This window comes from Sycon ciliatum, chromosome 9 (genome assembly GCF_964019385.1).
Source record: "Sycon ciliatum chromosome 9, ocSycCili1.1, whole genome shotgun sequence".
NCBI lineage: Eukaryota > Metazoa > Porifera > Calcarea > Leucosolenida > Sycettidae > Sycon > Sycon ciliatum.
The window spans coordinates 7,897,772-7,920,415 of NC_088651.1; the positions used below are offsets into that span (position 1 = coordinate 7,897,772).

Sequence of the window (22,644 nt, forward strand, 5' to 3'; positions counted from 1 at the left end):
TATGGAAGCAAAACAAACGACGCACTTGTCTCCACTGTCCTTGGCAGCTGTGCCATCCTCACCAAGTTTGGAAAACGCGACGTTCGTGACGGTGGTAGCGCAGGGACTAGCGGAACACATCACAAAATGTCAATAATAATAATTGCCTGTCTCTCTTCGACAGGACATGCTAGGCATCCGTACACCGTACCGTCGATTCCTTGAACTGGGAATTGAGTGTCCGCGGATCAAGAAAGCACACCTATACTACCTTAGTACCTACTACAGCAAAGTCAAAGGCTTTTGCATTTCTGTACCGCGTAGATCTACTTGTAATTGTGTGTATTAGGACTCTACATGTAGTCGACTACAATAATTTGTACAAAGAAGTGTAGTCAACGAGTTTAAAAAATATTTAGGGCCTAGCGCCTAGCGCCTGCGAGTAGATCTACGAGTGTGAGTGTGAGTGTGAGTGCGAGGTGGCCGGACTGTTTTCGCTTTTTTTAGGAGTTTTCCAGTGGATTGTCATCATGGTCATGGCGTACGGCGATGATGACGTCTCGACGTAGCTATTCCAAACTCGTCGGAACTGATCCACCTCTCCCATCGCCAATGGCCAAGAACATAGTCATTAGCAAAAGAACACCAAACTTACTTGCACATGGGCTTGGTTACAAGACCGGGGGGGGGGGGGGCACTATTCAAGAGAGGGCTTTATTTTTCAATGGCTTTTGGAGACTGGGCGGGCACTATTCGAGATAGGGCACTATTCAAGAGAGGGCTCTAGTCGCGCGAGTACGGGTACTTCTTCAGGAAACAAAAAAAACTTCGTGAATAGGGAATTTCGTGATTATCGAACCCTCGTCCTTGTCCCTGTTTGAACCCATACAAAATTGACCCTTTATAGCGAACACGTTTCGTTTATAACGAACCGAAATCTTGTACTTGTAGGGCCGCATGTAAACCAAGTGCATTCATAGTATGATATGTACTGTCATGCATGGACCACTTGCCAGTCATGACTTGCTGCTGCAGCTTGTATGGTGTGAGTGCATTTCTGTTATAACGTACTTCCGCTATAAAGAACACCCGTCGACTGCTGATAATAATATTATACTAGTAACGAACACCATTATGCAGGAGATTTAGGGCATGTTCGATTGGTAAGGATAGGGATCGGGATCCAGATCTCAGATCCGTCGGATCCTTCAGAGTCAACAGGACACATTTTTTTGGGTCTTGACTGTTGCCATGTTGACGAAGTAATAAAAAGTCGTACTCACCGTGCAAGTTGTACAAAAATTCGACAAGCTGTATCTCGATCCACGTGTGCGTACCACAATGTGTGCAAAAGCGATTTTCACCCGCCATATACGCACAAAGGTCACATTTGGACCCATTGGATCCGGTCAACTCTGCTCTCCGAGGTGGGTTGACTGGATCCAAATCCGAAGGATCCGGATCTGGATTCGACCAATCGAAAGGGTGCGAATCCAGTGGATCCGGTGGATCGGGATCCCGATCCTACCAATCGAACATGCCCTTAGTTCTTTATGGCCGAAGTTTGTTATAACAGAAATGCACTCACACTGACTGTACAAACAGCAAGCCATGACTGGCAAGTGGTCCTTGATATTATTATGAATGCACTTGGCTTACATGCGGCCCTACAAGATTTCGCTATAAAGGGTCAATTTTGTATGGGTTCAAACAGGGATATGGACAAGGGTTCGCTATATCGTGAAATTCGCTATATGCGAGTTTGGTATAAGTGGAGTCGACTGTAGTTCTCCTGCACAATGAATGGTGTTCGTTATATCAGGAGTCGATTGTAGTTCCGGAGAGCTCTGAGGAATCGAGCGACTGTGACCCCGAATCACTCAAACGGCGCCAATTTCTTTTGCATCCTAGTGTACATACTTCATGAAAAGTATACGCACTCTATGTCTCGACTCTTGAGATGTGTTGTTGTTCCACTGAACAAACCTCGTGAGCACCGTAGGGAATCAACAGAGGGGCGGAGGGATGAAAAACTGGGTATGCTGAATTACATGTACTTGCAGTATTATTCAATAATTATTGTAAATGTCTTTCCGTCAAACCTGTGAATATTGTACATAGCGCTGAGTAATTACACAATCTATAAAACCGGCATTTGCCAAATGGAAGGAAAATGAGGAATGAGCGGGGTGCTTGCACGCATACAACTGCACACACGCAGCTGACACAGAAAACAAAGTATCAAAACGGTCCTACAAATACTGAATACATGTGTGGCAGTACAGGTGTCTATGTGCTAAATACATAGGTATAAGTACAGGTGTCTATGTACATGACTGCATCAATTTCATCAGGCTGTTCAGACTTCAAAGTGCTCATTGCCAATGGCCAGTGGCCAGAGCTGGTAATACAAGTCAGAGTGAGTGGATACAAAAGGTAGAGTTATTAGGGCCGATTCCCACTACGGTACCGTGAGTGCCGTGCCGTGAGTACCCATGGTGATTTGCTCACGTGAGGGGCAGTTTTGGCGCGAGTTCATTCCGTGGGTCATGCCGTACCGCGCCGTGGACATTCCGGTGCCAAGGGTCTCTGGGGGGGAGGGGGGGGGGGGGGGAAATGGCATGTCGTGGTATTCCGTGAGGTCGAATACAGTGTGTAGTAGGTATTTTACTACTTCCTGATAGGAAGTTTTTTCGTTCTTTTGTATTTGTGGTACGAAGTGTTTTCTTGGCTTTTGGGTTTTCCATTGGTTGATTTTTGAGCTTTCTCCAACCATCTCCCCCGCTATTTTCCCTCCAGACCAAAGTCAGAAATTGGTAAAAATGGTGATCTGGCCTGCCGACGGAATGCACGGAACGGCAGTGCGCAGGTGTAAATCACTCTCAGCTTCAAGCTCGTACCGTGGGGTACACGTGACCTACCCAAATCGTCGGCACGGCACTCACGGTACCGTAGTGGGAATCGGCCCTTAAAGGGGAAGTTAAGGCAAAAATTAAAATTTCACCAGTTGTAGTCTTCGGGGTGCTGAGTCGAATGGTCGTGGTTCGAGGAAGCTTAGACGCTCCCTTCCTACTTGAATCCCAATCGAACTCGCGCACTTCCACCGAAACTGGGTGACTGTGCCCTACTAGATGGGGATTTGTATGCAAAATGTCACTAAAAGCGCCATTTCGTTCTTATAAAAGCACGGATGACGGGGATTGGCCCATATTTTGTAGTCTTTTGGACGCTGAGTCCACTGGTTTCGGTCCGAAAAGGCTGCGATGCAGCGTTCCGCTCCTTTATTCCCAATCGAACATGGTTGAACAAGCGGTCACGTGCTCCTGCGTACGCCAGTCACCTGGTCACCGTGCCTGCAGGGTACAACTTACTAGCCCGTTTGACCTTTTTTGGGTGCAATCCTGTCACTCGAGTTGAACCTTGGTGAAAGTTGTCGCCTGCTGGCGTGGTGACCAGGTGATTTGGGCACCCAGGAAAAGGTGGACGGGGATGCAGCAGTGCAGATATCAGATAGAGCGATACCAGGATGCCATCTGTCAGCAGAAAGATTACCAAAAAAAAGAGAAAGAAACGTAAGGTGAATAGACGCATGGCATAACATTACAAGACCATTTGAGGCGAGTACATGTAAGTATTAGTTACACGCGAGAGAGATGCATGACGTGAGATTTGCCACACGTGAAATCACACTGCGCAGTGCTCCCTATGGCCTATCACTGTGTGAAGGGACACAAATACAGCAGCAGTATACCTGTGCTCAAAATGGGTCACGTTATTCAAACAATCCGACATAAGCAGTATACCTGTGCTCAAAATGGGTCACGTTATTCAAACAATACGACATAAGCAGTATACCTGTGCTCAAAATGGGTCACGTTATTCAAACAATACGACATAAGCGGTATACCTGTGCTCAAAATGGGTCACATTATTCAAACAATACGACATAAGCAGTATACCTGTGCTTTACCACTACTGAAGCCAATAAGCTCCAGATACCAGCACTGATTGGTTACCATGTGCTCTGAGATCGAGATAGCGCGATAGCAAGAAAAAAGACGGTGTATATACAGTCCATTCATAAAAAGATGGGTCCTGGCTCTGGCGAGCTCCCGTATTTGGCGATTTTTCGTGATTTCATCGTACACAGTGCAGTGCTGCGAACTTTGAAATTTGAAAAGGGTCCAAAAAGGGTGCCTGAACTGGGGTTCGAACCGCAGAATGCACTGTTGCAGGCGGGGTCAAACGGCCTGGATTTTGATGGTTTTTCCCAATTCAGTGCTTTTGGGGCAAAACCTGGCCGAAATCCTATTCTTCCTATGGCTTGCTTTTTGGACAAAAAAACTTCAGAAACATAATTGGAAGAGGATTCCATATGGGATTGCAGAAAAAAATTCTAAAAAAACTCAACGTTCGACCCATTTATGGCCAAAAGCTAGAAGTTCATTTTTTTCTGAATGGACTGTAGTTATCCTTTAAACAAGAATATGTTCCCAATTTTTTTTTGGCCAGTAGCCCAATTCAAAGTCAAATGTAACTGTTGATATCTACCGGTAGTTCTTGTCAGGATATAATGTCAGAACCAGGGAGTAGTGCAATAACATTATAATATTATGGTATAATACTATTGTCTGTACATGTGAAAATGGGTTGGCCATCTTTTGTAGCTTTCCACTGCGTGGTTCGCGGCTGTGGTTTTTATGGTGGGAGATCTGCGCCAAGCCAATGCTGGATTGTTCAATAGTAGACGCTCTGCAGAGCCTGGGAGCCATTGCCCATGACAGACCAGCATGGCGAGATCTATGCATGAGGGTCTGTGCATTGTGATATTCCGACAGATCCTGAAACAGTCAAACTCAGGAAATAGCACTATCATTATCACTCAGGCTGCAATATTCATATTATGGACATATTCATAAATGACATATCTTCAATACCCATGAGCTACATTGTATATAATATATATGATATAAGTATCATAATTATTATTATCATCGTTCTAGCTCATTTTTTCCCTGTCATAGTCCTGTTTATCATGTTCAGCATATGCGAAGTTGTGGATCATGCTTGCATGGTTGACTCCAACGCGTACATGCAAGTAATAATAATAATAATAATACTATTGTACTACTCCCTGCTAAGAACAATGATGGAGAGGTAAACGACGTTCTGCACACCAATATTGCACAGCCGTACATGTACATGTACATGTACTGGTAAGTAAAAATGTTGAGGTAATGTAAGACTCTGGGTTGCTCTTTGGCAATCTTGCCGGCAGAACAAAGATACACAACTTCAATGGGTGAAGTCACAAGTGTGCTCATGATACAATGGTGTACTGTAATGCTTCTGACAACAACATGTTTGCAAACTGCTTAGCTGTACCGTTAGCTGCTTCATATCCCAGCAGTCTCGGCTTGACTAGTAAAGGGCGGCTATTTCACTGTAGACATGGCTGGCGTCTTCGTGTCTGCTACTCCTCTCTGATCCTGCTCTGGCTTGACTATGATAATGTTGAAGCGATGTCATAGATGACAGGACTCTTTCGGAACTGCTGCCATTGCCTAGATTCTCCATCACTACTACACCATATGCAGGATTTTCTAGTAAGCCAGCCGGTGAGGAGGCGCCGGTGTCAGTGGACTTGCCTGACTTGCCTGTATTGTGATGGCGACAAATGGTATAGGCTTCATTTTCAGTAGAATGCACCCAAGTGTCCGCAGCAGGGTCGCTTGTCTGATTTGTTGAGTCAGCTACCTGGTGTGATTGATCAGTGACAACAGGTGGTCTTGATCTGTTGCTAGCAGGATTTTGCTCCTGATCCTCTGGATAGTTTGTAACGGCAGGTGATTCCATTCTTCCGGGACCATTTGTAGAACTGGCTCCACGACAAGCGGAGGTTCTATGCCTTGCAGCCAGTAAGCTGAATAGCAGAACTAAGAAAGCCATAACTGCTGCACACGATATCGCAATCACAGTTTTAGTTGAGAGACCAGTGGCTGTATTCTGTTGGCGATCATCATCTACATGTATATCACAAGAGACAAACATATCTCTACTGTCATTAACCGAGAAAACAATGTTTAAAAAAAAGGACAGAAATGTTATAGTGTTGGACACAAACTACAGATAACATGTCTTGTTATCCGTAGTTTGTGTCCAACACTAACACTTACAGTTATCAGCAAGATGTTGTGTAGTCAGAAGGTGCAACAGCTAGCACAATACTTTAAAATGCTTTTTCTTAAAAATGGAATAGGCTAAAGGTTGACATGCCCACAGGTGGTACAGAACTGGATGTGTCGTAACTCTCTGCTCGCAATGCCACCAAAGCAGAAGTCATCCATATAGCAGACATTCGAGACCCAGTGGCTTCCTTTTCTTCGAAAACATCCGCAAAAGCCATAAATGGTTCATGGTAAGTGCCATGAACGATGGAAGCAGGACAACCAGCATTAGGGATTCTGTGACACGCCGAAGAAAAATGTGAGCATGATCAACCAAGTCAATACTGTATGATATCGTACTCTCCGGCCAAGTACAAAAACATTGATGTAGCCCCAGTTTTACATACTCTTCAGTATAATTATGCAGAATCCACAGGAGCCATCCGTCAGTTCTGTTTAGCCAGCCATGCTGTAGATATTGGCTACTATATTGGCTGTTTATCTCTAGCATATCTCACGAGTTTTGGCCTCCGTGATTATGTTCTGACTTCATATTTATTTGTTATAATCATTTTCGTTTTTTAAAACTTTTTCATTGATTGATGTAGCCCAGAGACCGCTTTGGAGAGTGTTGTCAGGATGCTTGGTTACAGTTTTACCTAGGTCTGCATACATACTTGAGGGACAAGTTGATCTCCCTTTGGAAAAGAGAGAGAGTAACTATGATAAATCACTGCCACTGATAAAGGCTAGCACTCGATTTTTGGCGTCACAATCGACATCGCACATTTCAACCTCTACTGGCTCTAGTTTACGCAATACGAGTACAGTACTGTCGGGCGCCGAAGAACGAACGGCCCAGAATTTCATCAAGCACAGCATACCAATGTATACACGAGGACTCAACTGCCCATCGACTGTAGTACATGAAAATAAGAACGGACTAGGCTAGGAGGCTGACCTCCCAGTTCTTCAGCGACCGACAGTACTGTAGAAGATGGCCCGACATGAACCAAGGCCAAAAGAGGCCCGCAAAGAGCCCAGGAGCACGTTCATAAGACAAATTCCATGATCCTGGATCATTTCAAAATCAGTTTTGAAATAGGTTACGTGCACCGCATATTACGCTGCAGTCATTTGGAATGTACCTCCGATCGCAGTAGATACATTCCAGATACTTCCAGTTGCTGGTGTTGTGTTGGCTGGTGGTGATGTCAAGCCTGGTGGTAGTTCTGCTGCTGTCGAGGCTTCCGATGTTGCTGATGATGTGGCGGTTTGTGGTGTTGATTGTGTGGTGGCCGGTGTGGTTGTTGGTGTAGTTGTCGTTGTTGTGGTCAGTGTGATTGTTGGTGTCACTGTTGGTGTAGTTGTTGGTGTGATTGTTGGTGTAGTTGTTGGTGTTGTTGTTGGTGTAGTTGTTAATGTAGTTGTTGGTGTGATTGTTGGTGTCACTGTTGGTGTTGTTGTTAGTGTTGTTGTTGGTGTTGTTGTCGGTGTTGTTGTCGGTGTGGTTGTTGGTGTTGTTGTTAGTGTTGTTGTTGGTGTTGTTGTCGGTGTGGTTGTTGGTGTTGTTGTTGGTACCGTGGTAGGTATGTAAGTACAAGTACCAGAAGCACCACCAGTTCCACTGTATCCACTCTTACATACACAACTGTATGATCCAAATGTATTACTACACACATTGTTTGTGTAGGATGTGCACAGGGATGGCGTTGCAAAACACTCGTCGATATCTGAAAAAGAATAAAACCACATAACACAAGGAGAGTATGAGAGAGGGATGTAATTGGTACTCAGTTATTCAAATTATATTCGACCTATCAGTGCTTTACGAATATTTGAATAGAAAATTCCCCGAAGTTCAAGATTTCACTAGACCTGTGGCATAAATGTGCTGAGACATACTCGTACTTCATTCCCATCTCGATGTATAGTGTCTAGACGATTGCAGAGGAGAGCTATGACATCTTGCAGAGTACGGATGGCTCTGCAAAGCATAAATTGGGCTCTTCGGGGGAATAATCGTTTGCAATACGCGCAGTCTTCAGAGTGCGGAGTCGAATGGTCTTGGTCCGAGGAAGCTGAGACGCTCCCTCCCTCCTTTCTTCCCGATCGAACTCGCGCCCTTCCACCGAAACTGGGTGACTGTGGCCTCCTAGGTGGGGATTTGTATGTAAAATGTCACTAAAAGCACCATTTCGTTCTTATAAAAGCACAGATGAAAGAGATTGACCCACTTGCTGTAGTCTTTTGGACGCTGAGTCGACTGATTTTGGTCCCAGAAGGCTGCGATGCAGCGTTCGGCCCTTATTCCCAATCGAACATGGTTGAGTAAGCGGTCACGTGCTGATGTGTATACTAAGTAATAGTTAGTCGCCTGGTCACAGTGCCGCAGGCTAAAACTAACAGTTATGACCAATGCATGCTGGTTACATCTCAATGCACAGCGCAGCATCTGTCGCACCCAGCAGCCTTGAAACTAACTAACTTACTTACAATGTACTTACTTGTCAGAGGAATACTGCATAATAATACATGAAGCTGTAGAAAAGCACGTGTGGCCTACACCAAGCCAAGACTCAACAACACTTCAAGCAGTAAGCAGTAATATGATTACTCCTTGATTGGAGCATGTAGGAGAAGCTGAGAGTTTAGAAGGGAGAATGGAGTGAGTATGCTTACCTTTGAAAATCATGCGCAAGGACAGGTCGATTTGCACCTTTTTACTAAAGGTGCGCTTGTTTGAAACACTAGGTAGTGTGTCCACCCCATTTCGATATCGCGCACCAGTTGCTGTTGTTGAGCTTCCCAGCACACGACATCCTGTCTGCTGTGTTGTGACGCCAATGTAGACAGTCCGGGAGTACGGCATTAACCTCCGGTTTCCAACCGTGTAGTTATAGCTGAACAGGGTAGGTGTGGATACGGCTGGCATAGTCACCTTGGGCTCCACATACTCCAATACGTATTCGTTATTCTTTAAACCCGTTGTATCTCGGTTCCAGACCGACACAATGAAATCACAGTTTGTCGTGCTATTGTGGTACAGCTGAAAGCCCCAGATTCTCACGTTGCACTGTGTTATACTGTACGTGGGCAGTATCCAGGTGAACTTGTACGTACCGCGGTCTCCTTTCAGCACCGTACCATCTTGAGCTGGCGTACCGCCAAGAGAAGAGCACGCTGCATGGGCTGCACATAAACGACCGAAAGAGCAGTGCGGATGATAGCCCAGCATAAATGCTACAACAACCTTCGTGATCAGAAATCGATGCATATGGTTGGCATAGTCGCCTTGGGTGCTACATACTCCAATTGTGTGTTCGTTGTTCTTTAAACCTTGCGTATTTCGGTTCCACACACAAGTCTTCCAGACTGACACAATGAAATCACAGCTTGCTGGTCCTGCTGGAGTGGTACAGCTGAAAGCCCCAGACTCTCACGTTGCACTTTGTTATACTGTACGTGGGTAGTGGCCCTTTCCCAAAGATGCCAAAATATTTCACAACTTATGCTTTTCGCAACCATGCCAAAACAAGCGAAAGTTGCTGAAAAAACATACATATTTTCAGAAAAAGATCGAAAGTTGCTGATATCGCAACTAAAAATGAGCGAGTTCTGGTGCATAATATCATTGCATCATTGCTCAGTGCTTACTACAACCATCCACGGTTGGCAGAGCCGGTTCAAATGGTCGCAAGACTGGGACTCTGCCAACCGTGGATGGTTGTAGTAAGGTCACTGGTTCCAAACACAGTGGACCTCCGCCTTGTAACATGTTATTGTTGTTGAGTTTTATTTTATTTCACCAATGGCACAGGCATGATTGCCTTCTCACCGTCTCATAGGTCCGGTTCTCACAGAAAGATGAAGGATGCTGTCAACCAACAATGCAATAAGTATATGTACATGTACATGACTTTTGTTACATTTTGTACATGTACATCATGTACATGTTCTTCGAGAAGTACACTTGTTATAATGATTTGATGCAATTTTTCAGCACTTCTTGTTGAAGCGGAGCATCACGGACTCTTCCATGGTCCCTTCCAAGGCGCTTCTCTGCTCACGGTTGCGGAAAGTTGCGAAGAAGTTCGTGAAAATGAAGAAAGTTGCAAAAGCTGCGATCTCTTCCAAAACAACCAAAAGTTGCGAAAAAAAGTGGCGAACATCTTTGGGAAAGGGCTAGTGGGTAGTATCCAGGCAAGCTTATACGCATTGCTCTCTCCCTTTAGAAAGGTTCCATCCTGTGTTGGTGCCCCACCAATAGCATTGGATGCTTCTCCATTTTACATGATGTTTTTTGTCTGAAAACTTCTACTTGAGAACGGAAACGAAGCTTTACATCAAACCAGGGAGTCGTCAAATACCGTATTTGACGACTCCCTGCACCAAACACTGCAACTGTTTTGCTTTTTCCAGGTCAGTGAGCGACTTGAGCTCCGTATTACGTACTCAGTACTGTACACCACAGCGAATCATGCACATGTATACTGGTGACAGAGTACTGTGTTTCACTTGTTTTATCTGTATTTAATATAATTATAGTTACTGCACAGTACTGTGTATGATGAGCTACAGTGCTGACAACTGAAATCCGACCCCCTGGGCGGCGCGGCGCGGATTTCAGTTGCCAGCACTGTACATTGTACATAATCTGTTTGCTCGTACAATAGGCTGATTAACAAAAAATAAACAGAGTATCGGTCTACACAATCCCATCCTGATTATTCAAGCATTACGTGGGTACAGTGTAGCCCTTTCCAAAAGATGCCATAATTTTTCGCAACTTATGCTTTCCGCAACTGTGTCAAAACAAGTGCTAGTTGCTGAAATCGCATCCATATTTTCAGAAAAAGCTCAAAAGTTGCTAATATCGCAACTTAAAATTGGAGAGTTCTTGTGCAAACACCACCAAAAAAAGGAGCAGAAATAACAGAAGTGCAGCGACAGCAAACTCGTACACCCCTTCCTGCTGTGAAGTAGACATCCTAAATCATTCCAGTGCACTGAAAGGGGAATGCACATTATCGTAACTACCGTTGATCTACCGTTTCTCTGAAATGAGTCTGAAGGCAGGCGAGAAATGAGCGAGTATGCATTTGTCCGACATGTAGTCCGTGACTTGACATATTGACCCCATACCATGGGGCCACGGTTGCGGAAAAGTTGCGAAATAGTTCGCGAAAATGGAGAAAGTTGCGAAAGTAGCGATTTCTTCCTAAACAACGAAAAGTTGCGAAAAAAAGTGGTGAGCATCAAGTTTGGGAAAGGGCTAGTACAGTGTCATTAGGCTTTTGCCTGTTTTTGGATTTACAACTGTAAAATAAAGAATACAACAACACCAACGTGTGCATGTATGTATGTTCCGTTCACTCACTTACCGCCCACAATCAACACGGCAAACAGGAATAACCTCCGGTAAATATCGTGAACTTGCTTTATCATTGCACACTCAGGATCGGATTTGAGGATCGGAGTTCGACCACTGTACCAGTGTTACTCTATCAACTCATGCTCCGCACTCCGCTCCGGTACGTCAACACGTTAGCTGGAAAAAGGAAAACTTTGTTCGTCCAGATCTTCGCAATAGTGGCCACACTGTCTAGCAACGGACACTGCCATTAGCAATGGAATGTATTACAAGACAAGTATCTCTACGCCGACTACGTGATAGTCGACTTCCTTCAATACAGATTTGTCACAGTCTAGACCCAATTCTTGCCTCCAGAACTGTTCGCTAAGTATACTTCTTGTTCTGCGCGTTCCTTTCATTTGTCTCTCGGTCCAAGGCAAGAACGTTCACTAATATCTCTACTAGTCGTTTGCTACTGCATGACCACACGAATGTCATAAAGTGCGTTGCTCTCGTTGTATCCGCGAGAAGCCTGCATAACAGATCTGAAGACACTCAGTTCCGTGACATGTCATGTCATTGCTCTAACTGACTACAGCCTACAGGAGTCTTGCGGCTCGATTCACCTGTAGGCTGTAGATCTACCGTAAAATCTCGCCAGAGGCAAGTCCCATGCGCCCTTACCGTCAGGGAAGTGATTGTATCATGCCATCATCATGATCATGGTATGACTCTGTCAAGTGTGATGCCGTACTGCACGCCAAAGGCGTGGTCTGCCTCATTGCCCAGCAAACAATGGATCTCTGCATAATAATTATTATAATATGATGGATAACAGGGCATGCTGTACGCTTCCACTGAGGCCAGCTGTTTACATTTTGATGTGTTCCGTAGGCCCACTGCTTTTCTTTCTTGTTCACTCCGGATGTGTGAAGTATATCCATCCAGCATGCGGTTGTGTGCGTGAACGACAACTAGCTTGCATGTGTCGGTTTGTGCATTTCTGCGTCAGTGTTTGGTGAGTACGTACGTCCGTGCGTGTGGATAATGACGGTCACTTCTTCAGCCTTGCAGGCTGTTTTAATGGCGCAATTCCAGCACAAGTTGCTATGGTTAACACCGTTTCTTCTGTATCATCGCTTTCGGAGATGGGCGTCAAACGTCAAAGTTCAAGGTCGACGTGTGTATGTGTGTCCGTGTGTTTGTGTATGTGTAATTCTTGACCAGTTTGAGGGAAAGACACAAATGGGAAAAGTCTGAATAAAAAATTGACTGTCACCACCAGGACTCGAACCAGGGACCCTCGCTTGTAGCTAGCGATGCTCTTTTCTTCATACTTCGTAACTCACACTTCCTGTGAATCCACACAGGCGGGTGGGACGCAGCCCTCACTGTAATTGTGTATGTATTTTGGTGGGGTATGTATGTGAATGTACACATGTACATGTATAATTATTTAAGTGTGTTGCTTTGGCCTCCGGGATGGATGCATGCGAACATGCATGGATGTCGAACTGTGTGTGTTCTCTCAAACAGGCGTTTTCCAGCACTGGCAGGCTACATGTACGTTTAAAAAGCTGCTATGTGTGGATTTGCGTCTTTGCATGCGAAGGTATAGATTGCGAAACATGTCAACAGTAAAATATCGGTCCAATGCAGCACCTAACGGTGGGGGTGAGTGGATATGTCTCACAACCACTGCACTGCACAAGTGCTGAGAAAAGACCCCATTAGCCGCATCCATGCACCCCTTGTGCCTGGCCACAAGTTCCCAGTTGACTGTGGGTAGCAGCATGGCTGGAAAAACCGCTCCCAGGCAGGACTTGGACCAGGAACCTCTCGTATCTCAATCATGGTCTTTGACCAACCCACTGTGCCTGCCTGGTACAGTACTTCCGAAGTACATGACTATTTGGGTGCAACTTTAGCTTCTTGGAAAGTAACTGTATGCGTGCCTGTTTGTGTTTATACTGGACTATGTCGTATCCACGGTATCAGGGTCTGTCAGGCTTGATCAACGTTGGACAATAAGTCAATAACACAATGATCACGAGATTACATCTGAATATTCATTAGTTGGGGGAATGGAAAAGGAAAATTTAATGCCTGAGTATTTTCATATAACATCGATTTCATCTAATATTCTATTCTCACACGATCAACTGGAAATTGGCCTCCTATGAATTCCTAAGCGATAGCACAATGAACGTTTGTAAATATTACTTCGAAGTACATGTATGTACAAAGTGGTAAGAACATGATTGTTATTATGTGGCATGTGTGAATGCTCTGCGAGAGTGCGTGGAAAGGCTCTGTAGTGTAGTGTAGTGCTGATCTGTCAGCACTCTCATCAGCCAGCACTCTGAGGCTGATCCTGTGTAGTATGAATGCATTCCAAACAGCCTAACAATTCTTTTTTGGGAGGGGTCTCACTCTGAACTTTTGAAACGGAAGGTTTTGTCCAGTAGATCAGTACAAATTCAAGTAGTCCTCTTCTTCACGATGTGCTTGTCCGGCCTCATCTGATATAACATAGTCATTACTCTCCTCGGATCCCATCCTCAATCGGCTGGGCTGTTGAAGCACACCAGCTGGCTGTGATACAGCAGACAAGTTGATGGTTGACAAATTGCTTGCATTGCCTCGGTTCTTCTTCACCACCGCGCCATATGCAGGATTCTCCGTGAATTTTCCAGCTGGGGAGGTGACGGTAGTGTAAGCAGGATTCTTGGTGAATTGTCCAGATGGCCGTGTAGGTGCACTTGATGTCATCATAATAATATGATGGTTATTGTCTTCTCTCACTACACCATAGGCTTCGTTGTCAGTGCTATGTAGATGTGATTCTGTACCAGCCGTGCTGGTTAAGTGTGTTGAGCTGTTCTGGAATGATCGTCGGCCACTCAATAATGCGGAGTTGTCTCTGAATAGATGCTGTTCATTATTCTTCGTAAAGGTTGTGAGGGCATGTACTTCCTTTCCTCCCGAGTCACTGAATCCATGTGTGGAATAGATGCTTCTGCGCCGAGTGGAGGCTGCACGTTTTAGAATGATGATACTTAATAGCAGAATTACGCTACACCCAGCTGCTACACAGGAAATGACAACCGTGGTTTGAGTTGAGACGCCCTTGGTTGCAGACTGTTTGTCATCCTCCCCTGAGTGACAACAGAGCAGAGAAAGGATACGATATGTTCATCGTCATGCTGGTGACTACTCCTCCACCCCCACCCCACCCCCACACACATATATAAACAAGAGATTGTTTTCCAGTGTGGTCTCTTTTTCTTTTCTCAATCTCATACTATTAATTTGAAGGCTACTTTGAAGTAGATGTAGGACTCTTTTCGAATTTTCCACCATTTCCAGTACTATCCTGAAGAGAAGGGAAAGGAAAAGACGAATAGATTAAAGGAAGTGTCTTACGTCATGACTGTTCAGACATGAATCGTTGCAGGCGAAGTAAGTTTGCAAAATTTTAATATCGCTTTTAAGGGAAGTGAAAAAATGAGATATCTTCAAGCCGGCGGGAAAAGTGCTAGCTCCCACGTAGACAGAGTCAAGCACAGCATAAGAGGCCTGCAAAGCAAGGGCCCATGACTAATACAAAAATCAGAAGCTCTATGTTATTATCTATATTTAAACATCAGTTTTGAAATACTGAAGTAGTTTCTGTGCATATACCATCAGATCTATCTCTTACTTTGCTAGATCCTATATATAGGATTTTGGTCATGTTTTTCAACTCAAAATGGGTATGGCACGAGAATAGCAAAAGGTATGAGACCAATTCTTCCTTGCTAGGTCTTCAGTAGATACTGAGAGTTGAATAAGGTAACTTTTTCAAATACTTACATCTCAGGCTCATCTCCTTGCCCAATATTACTAAGGCCTGTGCCCAATTTTTCGAGTCCTGTATACGGGATTTGAGATTTTATTGGACCTAGTTTTATCCCTAAAACTGGTAGTTTCACGATGGCATATGCGAGATGTCGTCATGAAACCACCCCATGCCACACCTGTAATGTTCTTCTGCACATTCACTGCTCCAGTCCTTTCCAGGACAGCAGCTGAACAATGCTGCTCAAAGTTCCAATTCTTGCTAAAAATGGGTATTCATCAGAAATATTATCGTCCTATGAATCTAAAAAAGTAAACATTCATGCCTCAAAGATATTTACAACTACCATGGAAACTATTATGCCGTTATTGTTGGTCACGATGACCAATTTGCCTGCTTTTAGCTTTACGCCCATGTTTCTGTAGCTGTGCTGGAACTGCTCTATTTCGCCGCCACTATTTTACCATTAGCCATGTCTCCCCCCTCCTCCACCCTACACAGTGGGTCCATTGTTATTAGGCATCTGTCTGTTTTGGTTTCTCCACTATAAATAAAAGTATACAATACAATACAATACAATAGCAACGGCATAAAAGGCACATGTTTTCAAATCCTATAATTATTATGATATTTTGCCAGCAAATTAAGAGATAGGCTGTAATCAAGTCCATGTTACCTTGAGTTGTTGTAGATCCATTCCACATATTTCCCATAATTGTCATCGTCATGGCTGCTGCTGCTGCTGTTGCTGTTGCTGTTTTTCCTGCTGCTGATGTAGCTGTTGCTTCTGCTGTCGACATTGCTGTTGATGCTTTTGTCGTCCGTTTAGTCCCCGATGTTGCTGTTGCTACCGTTGTCGATGTGGTCGCTGAAACTGTCACTCCTGGTGTCGTACCAAGTTTTGTTGATGTTGTTATTGAAGCAGGTGTTGTCATTGGCGCTGTTGCTGTTAGTATTGCCGCTGCTGCGGTTGCTTCTGCTAATGTTGTTGCTGGTATCGTTACTGCTGAGGCTGCTTTCGTTGTCGTTGTTACTGCTGCTGTCGGTGTGGTTGTTGGTGTAGCTGTTGGTGTGGTTGTTGGTGTGGTGGTTGGTGTGGTAGTTGGTGCGGTTGTTGGTGTAGTTGTTGGTGTAGTTGTCGTTGTGGTTGTTGGTGTGGTGGTTGGTGTGGTAGTTGGTGTGGTGGTTGGTGTGGTGGTTGGTGTGGTTGTAGGTGTAGTTGTTGGTGCGGTTGTTGGTGTAGTTGTCGGTGTTGTTGCCGGTGTTGTTGTTGGTGTTGTTGTTGTTGTTGTTGTTGGTGTTGTTGTTGGTGTTGTTGTCGGTATTGTTGTCGGAGTAGTTGTTGGTGTTGTTGTTGGTGTTGTTGTTGGTGTTGTTGTTGGTGTTGTTGTTGGTGTTGTTGTTGGTGTTGTTGTTGTTGTTGTTGGTGGTGGTGGTGGTGTTATTGTTGGTGTGGTTGTTGGTGTTGTTGTCGGTATTGTTGTCGGAGTAGTTGTTGGTGTAGTTGTTGGTGTTGTTGTCGGAGTAGTTGTTGGTGTTGTTGTTGTTGGTGCTGTTGTTGGTGTTGTTGTCGGTATTGTTGTCGGAGTAGTTGTTGGTGTTGTTGTTGGTGTTGTTGTTGGTGTAGTTGTTGGTGTTGTTGTTGGTGTTGTTGTTGGTGGTGTGGTTGTTGGTGTTGTTGTCGGTATTGTTGTCGGAGTAGTTGTTGGTGTAGTTGTTGGTGTTGTTGTCGGAGTAGTTGTTGGTGTTGTTGTTGTTGTTGGTGATGGTGTAGTTGTTGGTGTTGTTGTTGGTGTAGTTGTTGGTGTGGTTGTTGGTGTGGTAGTTGGTGTGGTTGTTGGTGTTGTTGTTGGTGCCGTAGTTGGTACGTAAGTACAAGTACCAGAAGCACCACCAGTTCCACTGTATCCACTCTTACATACACAACTGTATGATCCAAATGTGTTACTACACACATTATTTGTGTAGTTCGTGCACAGGGATGGGGTGGCTGCGCACTCGTCGATATCTGAAAAAGAAATTGAAAAGCATAACGAGATTATGTGCCATGCATCACCTATCCATAGTCAGTAGAATCGAGGACACAGTTTACAATGTGCTTGGAAGTAGGCTGTTTGTTTTCACAGATGTGAGCCGTGCATAACAAGGTGAGTTGTGTGCATAAGGATGTGAGCTCCGTGCATAACCAGCTTTGCAGATGCCCGTATGAGCTTTGCACATAAGGATGGGAGGTCCGTGCAAAACGATATGACCTCTGTGCATAGCGAGTTGCAGACAGAGAGACAGAGAGACAGAGAGGGAGAGGGGGAGAGAGAGAGAGAGAGAGAGAGAGAGAGAGAGAGAGAGAGAGAGAGAGAGAGAGAGAGAGAGAGAGAGAGAGAGAGAGAGAGAGAGAGAGAGAGAGAGAGAGAGAGAGAGAGAGAGAGAGAGAGAGAGAGAGAGAGAGAGAGAGAGAGAGAGAGAGAGAGAGAGAGAGAGAGAGAGAGAGAGAGAGAGAGAGAGAGAGAGAGAGAGAGAGAGAGAGAGAGAGAGAGAGAGAGAGAGAGAGAGAGAGAGAGAGAGAGAGAGAGAGAGAGAGAGAGAGAAAGAGAGAGTGAGAGAGAGAGAGAGAGATACATAGATACATAGATAGATACATGATACATAGATGCATAGATACATAGATACATAGATATGTAGAGAGAGATACCTACCTTGCGTGACCACACGTAGTGACACATCAGTTCTCGTTTTTTCTACAAAATTATGTTTGTTCGTAACTCCAGGTAGCTTGTATTCTCCGTCTGCATATCTCGCACCGTCCGCTAATGTAGTGCTTCCCAATACACGGCATGCTGACTGCTTCGTGGTGATGCCAATGAATACATTCCTGGAATACGGAAATGTTCGCCTGTTACTGCTTGTGTAGTTATAGCTGAACATTGTAGGTGTGGATGCAGCAGGCATGCGCACAGTGGGTGCCACATACTCTAGTATGTACTCATTCTTCTTAATACCCTGTGTATCGCGGTTCCAGACTGACACAATGAAATCACAGTTTGAAGTACTTGAGTGGATGACTTCAAATCCCAACATCTTCACGTTGCACTGTGTTATACTGTACGTGGGCAGTATCCAGGTAAACTTATACGTATTGCTCTCTCCCTTGAGAACGGTTCCATCCTGTGTTGGTGCCCCACCAATGGCATTGCATGTTGCTCGGGCTGTGTAGAGGCAAATACACAGTACGGAACAATACAATAAAAATTGGGTGTTGCAGCTGAAACCAAGGACAAGCTTCAAACCACGTCAACCGGCAGGGAAGTCAACTTCCAGAATAGCAAGAATGTCAACTCCACCCGTGAGAACTCGAATCTGGAACCTTGCTTGTCGTGAGCAATGAATGCTCTGAACTGAGCTATGGCCTATGGGACCATGCCGTGAGCAATGCTATTAGTATTACAGTGGTCCCTCTATAATCCGGCACCATTTGTGCCACGAAAATCTGCTGGATTAGGGTGCTGGATTAACAAATCTGATTTACTGCTGCAATGTGCATGAAGAGGACATTTTGGCTACTGAAAATTGTGCTGGTTTATCGAGGGTGCTGGATTATAAAGTGCCGGATTAGAGAGGGACGACTGTACTATCTGAGCTATGGGACCAAGCCGAACGGAACCTATCATGCATTTCAAGCATTACGTGTATGTAGTACGTTCACTTACCGCCCACAATCAACGTGGCGAACAGGAATAGCCTCTGGTAGATACTCGAGTCGTGAACTTGCTTCATCGTTGCACACTCAGGGTGAACGAGTCAGGACTGGATTTCGACCACTGTTTATCAACAACTCATGATCCGCACTCTGTTTCCGTACTGCAACACCTTAGCTGGAAAAGAAGGAAACTCTGTTCGTCTCGATCTTCGCAATACAGCTACTGACCACTGTGTAGCAACGGACACTGTCAACAGCAATCATGGAATGTATTATCTCTACCCTTGGTAGGTCTACGTGAAGGTCGCGACTTCGTAGTCCTTCAATACAGACTCGTTCTACATGTACTTCTAGACCCAATTCTTGCCTTGCATTTGCCTCAGGCTCTCCGACTTTAAAATTATGATCACTGCTACCGGTAACAGTGCAACGCACAACAGATCACAACACACTGTTCCACGGAGGCTCTGTGCGAACAGATCACACGTGACACACTGTTCCACGGAGGGTCTGTGCGAAGTTACTACTACCTACACGTAGCGGACAATGATCTCCTTTCATTCGCCCCTCTTGCTTGCAGTCCTTCTCGTGTTCCTTCATTTCCTTCCCATTCAGGATAACCGCACCGAGCACCACGTACGTCAGCCTACGCACGCTCACAGACAGACATACATACAATACACATACACACACTCTCTCTCTCTCTCTCTCTCTCTCTCTCTCTCTCTCTCTCTCTCTCTCTCTCTCTCACACACACACACACAATGTCATGTATACACACGTCACACGTCATACACGGACTGTCACCATGTCAGTAGTTGACAATCTGGGCGGTCCGTCAATGATTATGTATGGCGCATGAAGGCTAAGTCACGTAAGTGGTGAAATCGTCAAACATGACTGCTCATGACAAATTAATGACGTGCATCTATCTATGCCTGGCCATTGATCTTTAGTGAGGCGCATTCACCGGTACATGTACGGGATTTGCCCTGTGGGTCTTGACTTGAGTCTTGATGCAAACATCGCCGGACTCTTCTTATGCTTTGCATGTAGATCTACAATGAGTTTCATTGGAAAATTAATGTTGCTACTCTTCCCTAGTCTTCTGTCACCTTTGTGGAAATAGTGGCTTCTTTATGCCACATCTATGGCCTTTCCCCATCAAAATGTATGTGATTCGGATTTCGGAGTTACAGACATTTCGAAGTGACAGTCAGTGCACGGTCCCAGACCGCTCGGATAAACGAGGTATGAGAGTGTTGGCCACTAATGATGAAAGCACCAGCGTCCCCTCACAATGGACACCTACTTGTCCGTGGCTGTCTGTGCATGTACATGTACATGACAGTGTATGGCTCAGTCCTCGTGTGTACGGTGACACACACCTCAGACCTCAGACCTGCCCATCGCAGAAGCAATGATAGCGAATACCACACACACACACACACACACACACACACACACACACACACACACACACACACACACACACACACACACACACACACACACACACACACATCAAGTTCGCTCATTGGCGGCAAGAGCTCCGATTGCTATCCGATCTCTGCAGGTCAGGAGTGCCACAACACTAAGCAGCATCATTGGACCGTCCCTGTTCCTTGTACAAGTATAATTATGTGAATGATGCTGATAGCTGCCTGGATCCTGGGTCTGAAATGGGAACATTTACAGACGACACTACCGCTGTATGCCTGCGTCAAAACACGCGACGATGGCCAACACTTTTAGGATTTTGTCCGCGTCATTCTATGGGGACAGACTATGATTTGCATTGATATCTCATGCAAGCCCTATAAAGGTCACACACACCATTGGACCATTGGACGCCCATCGCCGGAGGCGATGATAGCGATGCTACAGCAGAAGCCATAGCAACTTGTGCTGGGATTGCACCATTCAACAGCTTGCGAGGCTGAAGAATTGACTGCCACTATTCAGCCTGGTCTACACCACACAGCTATGAAGTGGCTTTTTCTGGCCAGTGAATACCTACTTTTTGGTCTTTTTTTATTTTTTCCCGCATAAAGGTCACACACACACACACACACACACACACACACACACACACACACACACACACACACACACACACACACACACACACCCTCCCCCGGTTCGCATGGCCAATAGGCCTTGGCGGATAATGCTCGAAAAGGTGGCAGATTCTGCTTTTTTTGCACCGAAATTGGCAGAACCATACAAACCTTATGGCGGGCAATTCCTCGAATTCTGCTCCATTTCTTTATCCACATATCAAACATGCATAAAACTTACCAGAAAAAGTACCGAATTCTGCCAATTTTTCTGCCGGCCAATATATATGGTGCTGGGCAAACTTTGCATGCGTCAAAGTATCCATAGTGACTAGGGAGGGCCGAAATATGCTCAAAAATTTCGCATACCGTATTACCGGTATGCTTTTCGCATATTGGCCACTTGCTTCAAAAATATGCTTCGAAATCACACAAAAGCAGAAAATATGCTCGAAATATGAACTGATATCAGTGATAATTATGTGAATTCTTTGCTCCTTGTAGCAAAATATGCTACATTTGGTACAATATGCTAGATTTGCTACTTTATGCGACCTTGCGCGTGAGTCGCGGACACTCTCTTCTCGGGTCAAAATTTCGCCCCGTGTTTGGATGAGCATTTCTCCTTCCGGGCTAAGTTTGGAAGTGTTCCCTGACCGAGCGGGCCGTGATAAGTTTCCTTGTCCATTCCCGCAATCTGCCCTATAATTATGCGAATTCTTCGCTCCTTGTAGCAAAATATGCTACATTTGGTACAATATGCTAGATTTGCTACTTTATGCGACCTTGTGTCAAAAGGTCCTAATATGCGAAAATATGCGCAAGCATAATCGGGCCCTCCCTAATAGTGACCTCTTGAAAATGCCGGGAAATTATAAATTTTGAACTTTCCTTTGTTGAAGCACTGCATTTGGTATGCACTTCCAACAACCAACACTTTTGCTGGCATGCAAACTAGTATAATCGTGAGCAAAAGGGCCTTGGCCAAGATAAAAAAAATCAATTGCACGCGTGCGCGTGTGTCCAATTTTATCGTATCCAAGTATATACTCTATTTTCAGAAATTTTCGGTGCTCAATATTTTCGGTATGAGGGCAACAGGCCAGGTTAGGTGAACAGAAATTTTCGGTACAGAGAAGCAGTTCCCTATTGGATTATGTGTGTTAGTGTTTGTTCGGTGTATTGAAATTTTAGGTACGAAACAGACGCACTGAAAGTACCGAAAATAAAAGTACACGGAAAATTTGTGAAATTACAGTATCCTTGGAAACGGTACGATAAAAGTGAGTTTGCCCGTCGTGTGAATGGCCTATTACATAACAGAAGCAGATGTTCACGAGTCATCTGCAGGATTGCTCACGCGCGTCGCTCATCCCCAGGTTTCCAACAGTGACATCACACGTTCCTTTTCTGCATAACTTTCAGCAGGCTGAATGTGATGGACGATAACCATAGCGACATTACACTACACCGCCATGCACCTTGGCTTTAAATAGGCCACTTCAACAAGCTAAGTCGTATCGGCCTGCGGGCAGTCGAACATGTTG

At 45.0% G+C, this 22,644-nt stretch overlaps 2 protein-coding genes across 2 annotated transcripts; both read right to left on the reverse strand.

Moving 5' to 3' along the window:
• Window positions 1-4,642: 4,642 nt before the first annotated feature.
• Window positions 4,643-11,932, reverse strand: LOC135824873 (mucin-2-like). Its single transcript, XM_065337598.1, has 4 exons — window positions 11,531-11,932; window positions 8,829-9,338; window positions 7,295-7,879; window positions 4,643-6,002 (listed from the first exon to the last, which is right to left on the reverse strand). The coding sequence occupies exons 1-4, from the start codon at window positions 11,592-11,594 to the stop codon at window positions 5,401-5,403; spliced, it is 1,761 nt and encodes a 586-aa protein (XP_065193670.1). The 5' UTR covers window positions 11,595-11,932; the 3' UTR covers window positions 4,643-5,400.
• A 1,993-nt stretch (window positions 11,933-13,925) lies between these two features.
• LOC135824608 (mucin-2-like) lies at window positions 13,926-19,568 on the reverse strand. The gene is made up of 4 exons (XM_065337343.1): window positions 19,048-19,568; window positions 18,037-18,546; window positions 16,020-17,351; window positions 13,926-14,660 (listed from the first exon to the last, which is right to left on the reverse strand). The coding sequence occupies exons 1-4, from the start codon at window positions 19,112-19,114 to the stop codon at window positions 13,972-13,974; spliced, it is 2,598 nt and encodes an 865-aa protein (XP_065193415.1). The 5' UTR covers window positions 19,115-19,568; the 3' UTR covers window positions 13,926-13,971.
• Between the last annotated feature and the right edge of the window lie 3,076 nt (window positions 19,569-22,644).

Bases quoted from the DNA above. Each gene is read 5' to 3' on its own strand.
- LOC135824608 (XM_065337343.1), bottom strand. From the start codon at position 19,114: ATGAAGCAAGTTCACGACTCGAGTATCTACCAGAGGCTATTCCTGTTC. The intron at 17,352-18,036 runs GTAGGTATCTCT...TTTCTTTTTCAG, and splicing joins ACTACGTGTGGTCACGCAAG to ATATCGACGAGTGCGCAGCC. The intron at 14,661-16,019 runs GTAACATGGACT...GTTGTCACTCAG, and splicing joins TGGATCTACAACAACTCAAG to GGGAGGATGACAAACAGTCT.
- LOC135824873 (XM_065337598.1), bottom strand. From the start codon at position 11,594: ATGATAAAGCAAGTTCACGATATTTACCGGAGGTTATTCCTGTTTGCC. The intron at 9,339-11,530 runs GTAAGTGAGTGA...GTTTATGTGCAG, and splicing joins TGCCGTGTTGATTGTGGGCG to CCCATGCAGCGTGCTCTTCT. The intron at 6,003-7,294 runs GTACATTCCAAA...ATATACATGTAG, and splicing joins TGTATCTACTGCGATCGGAG to ATGATGATCGCCAACAGAAT.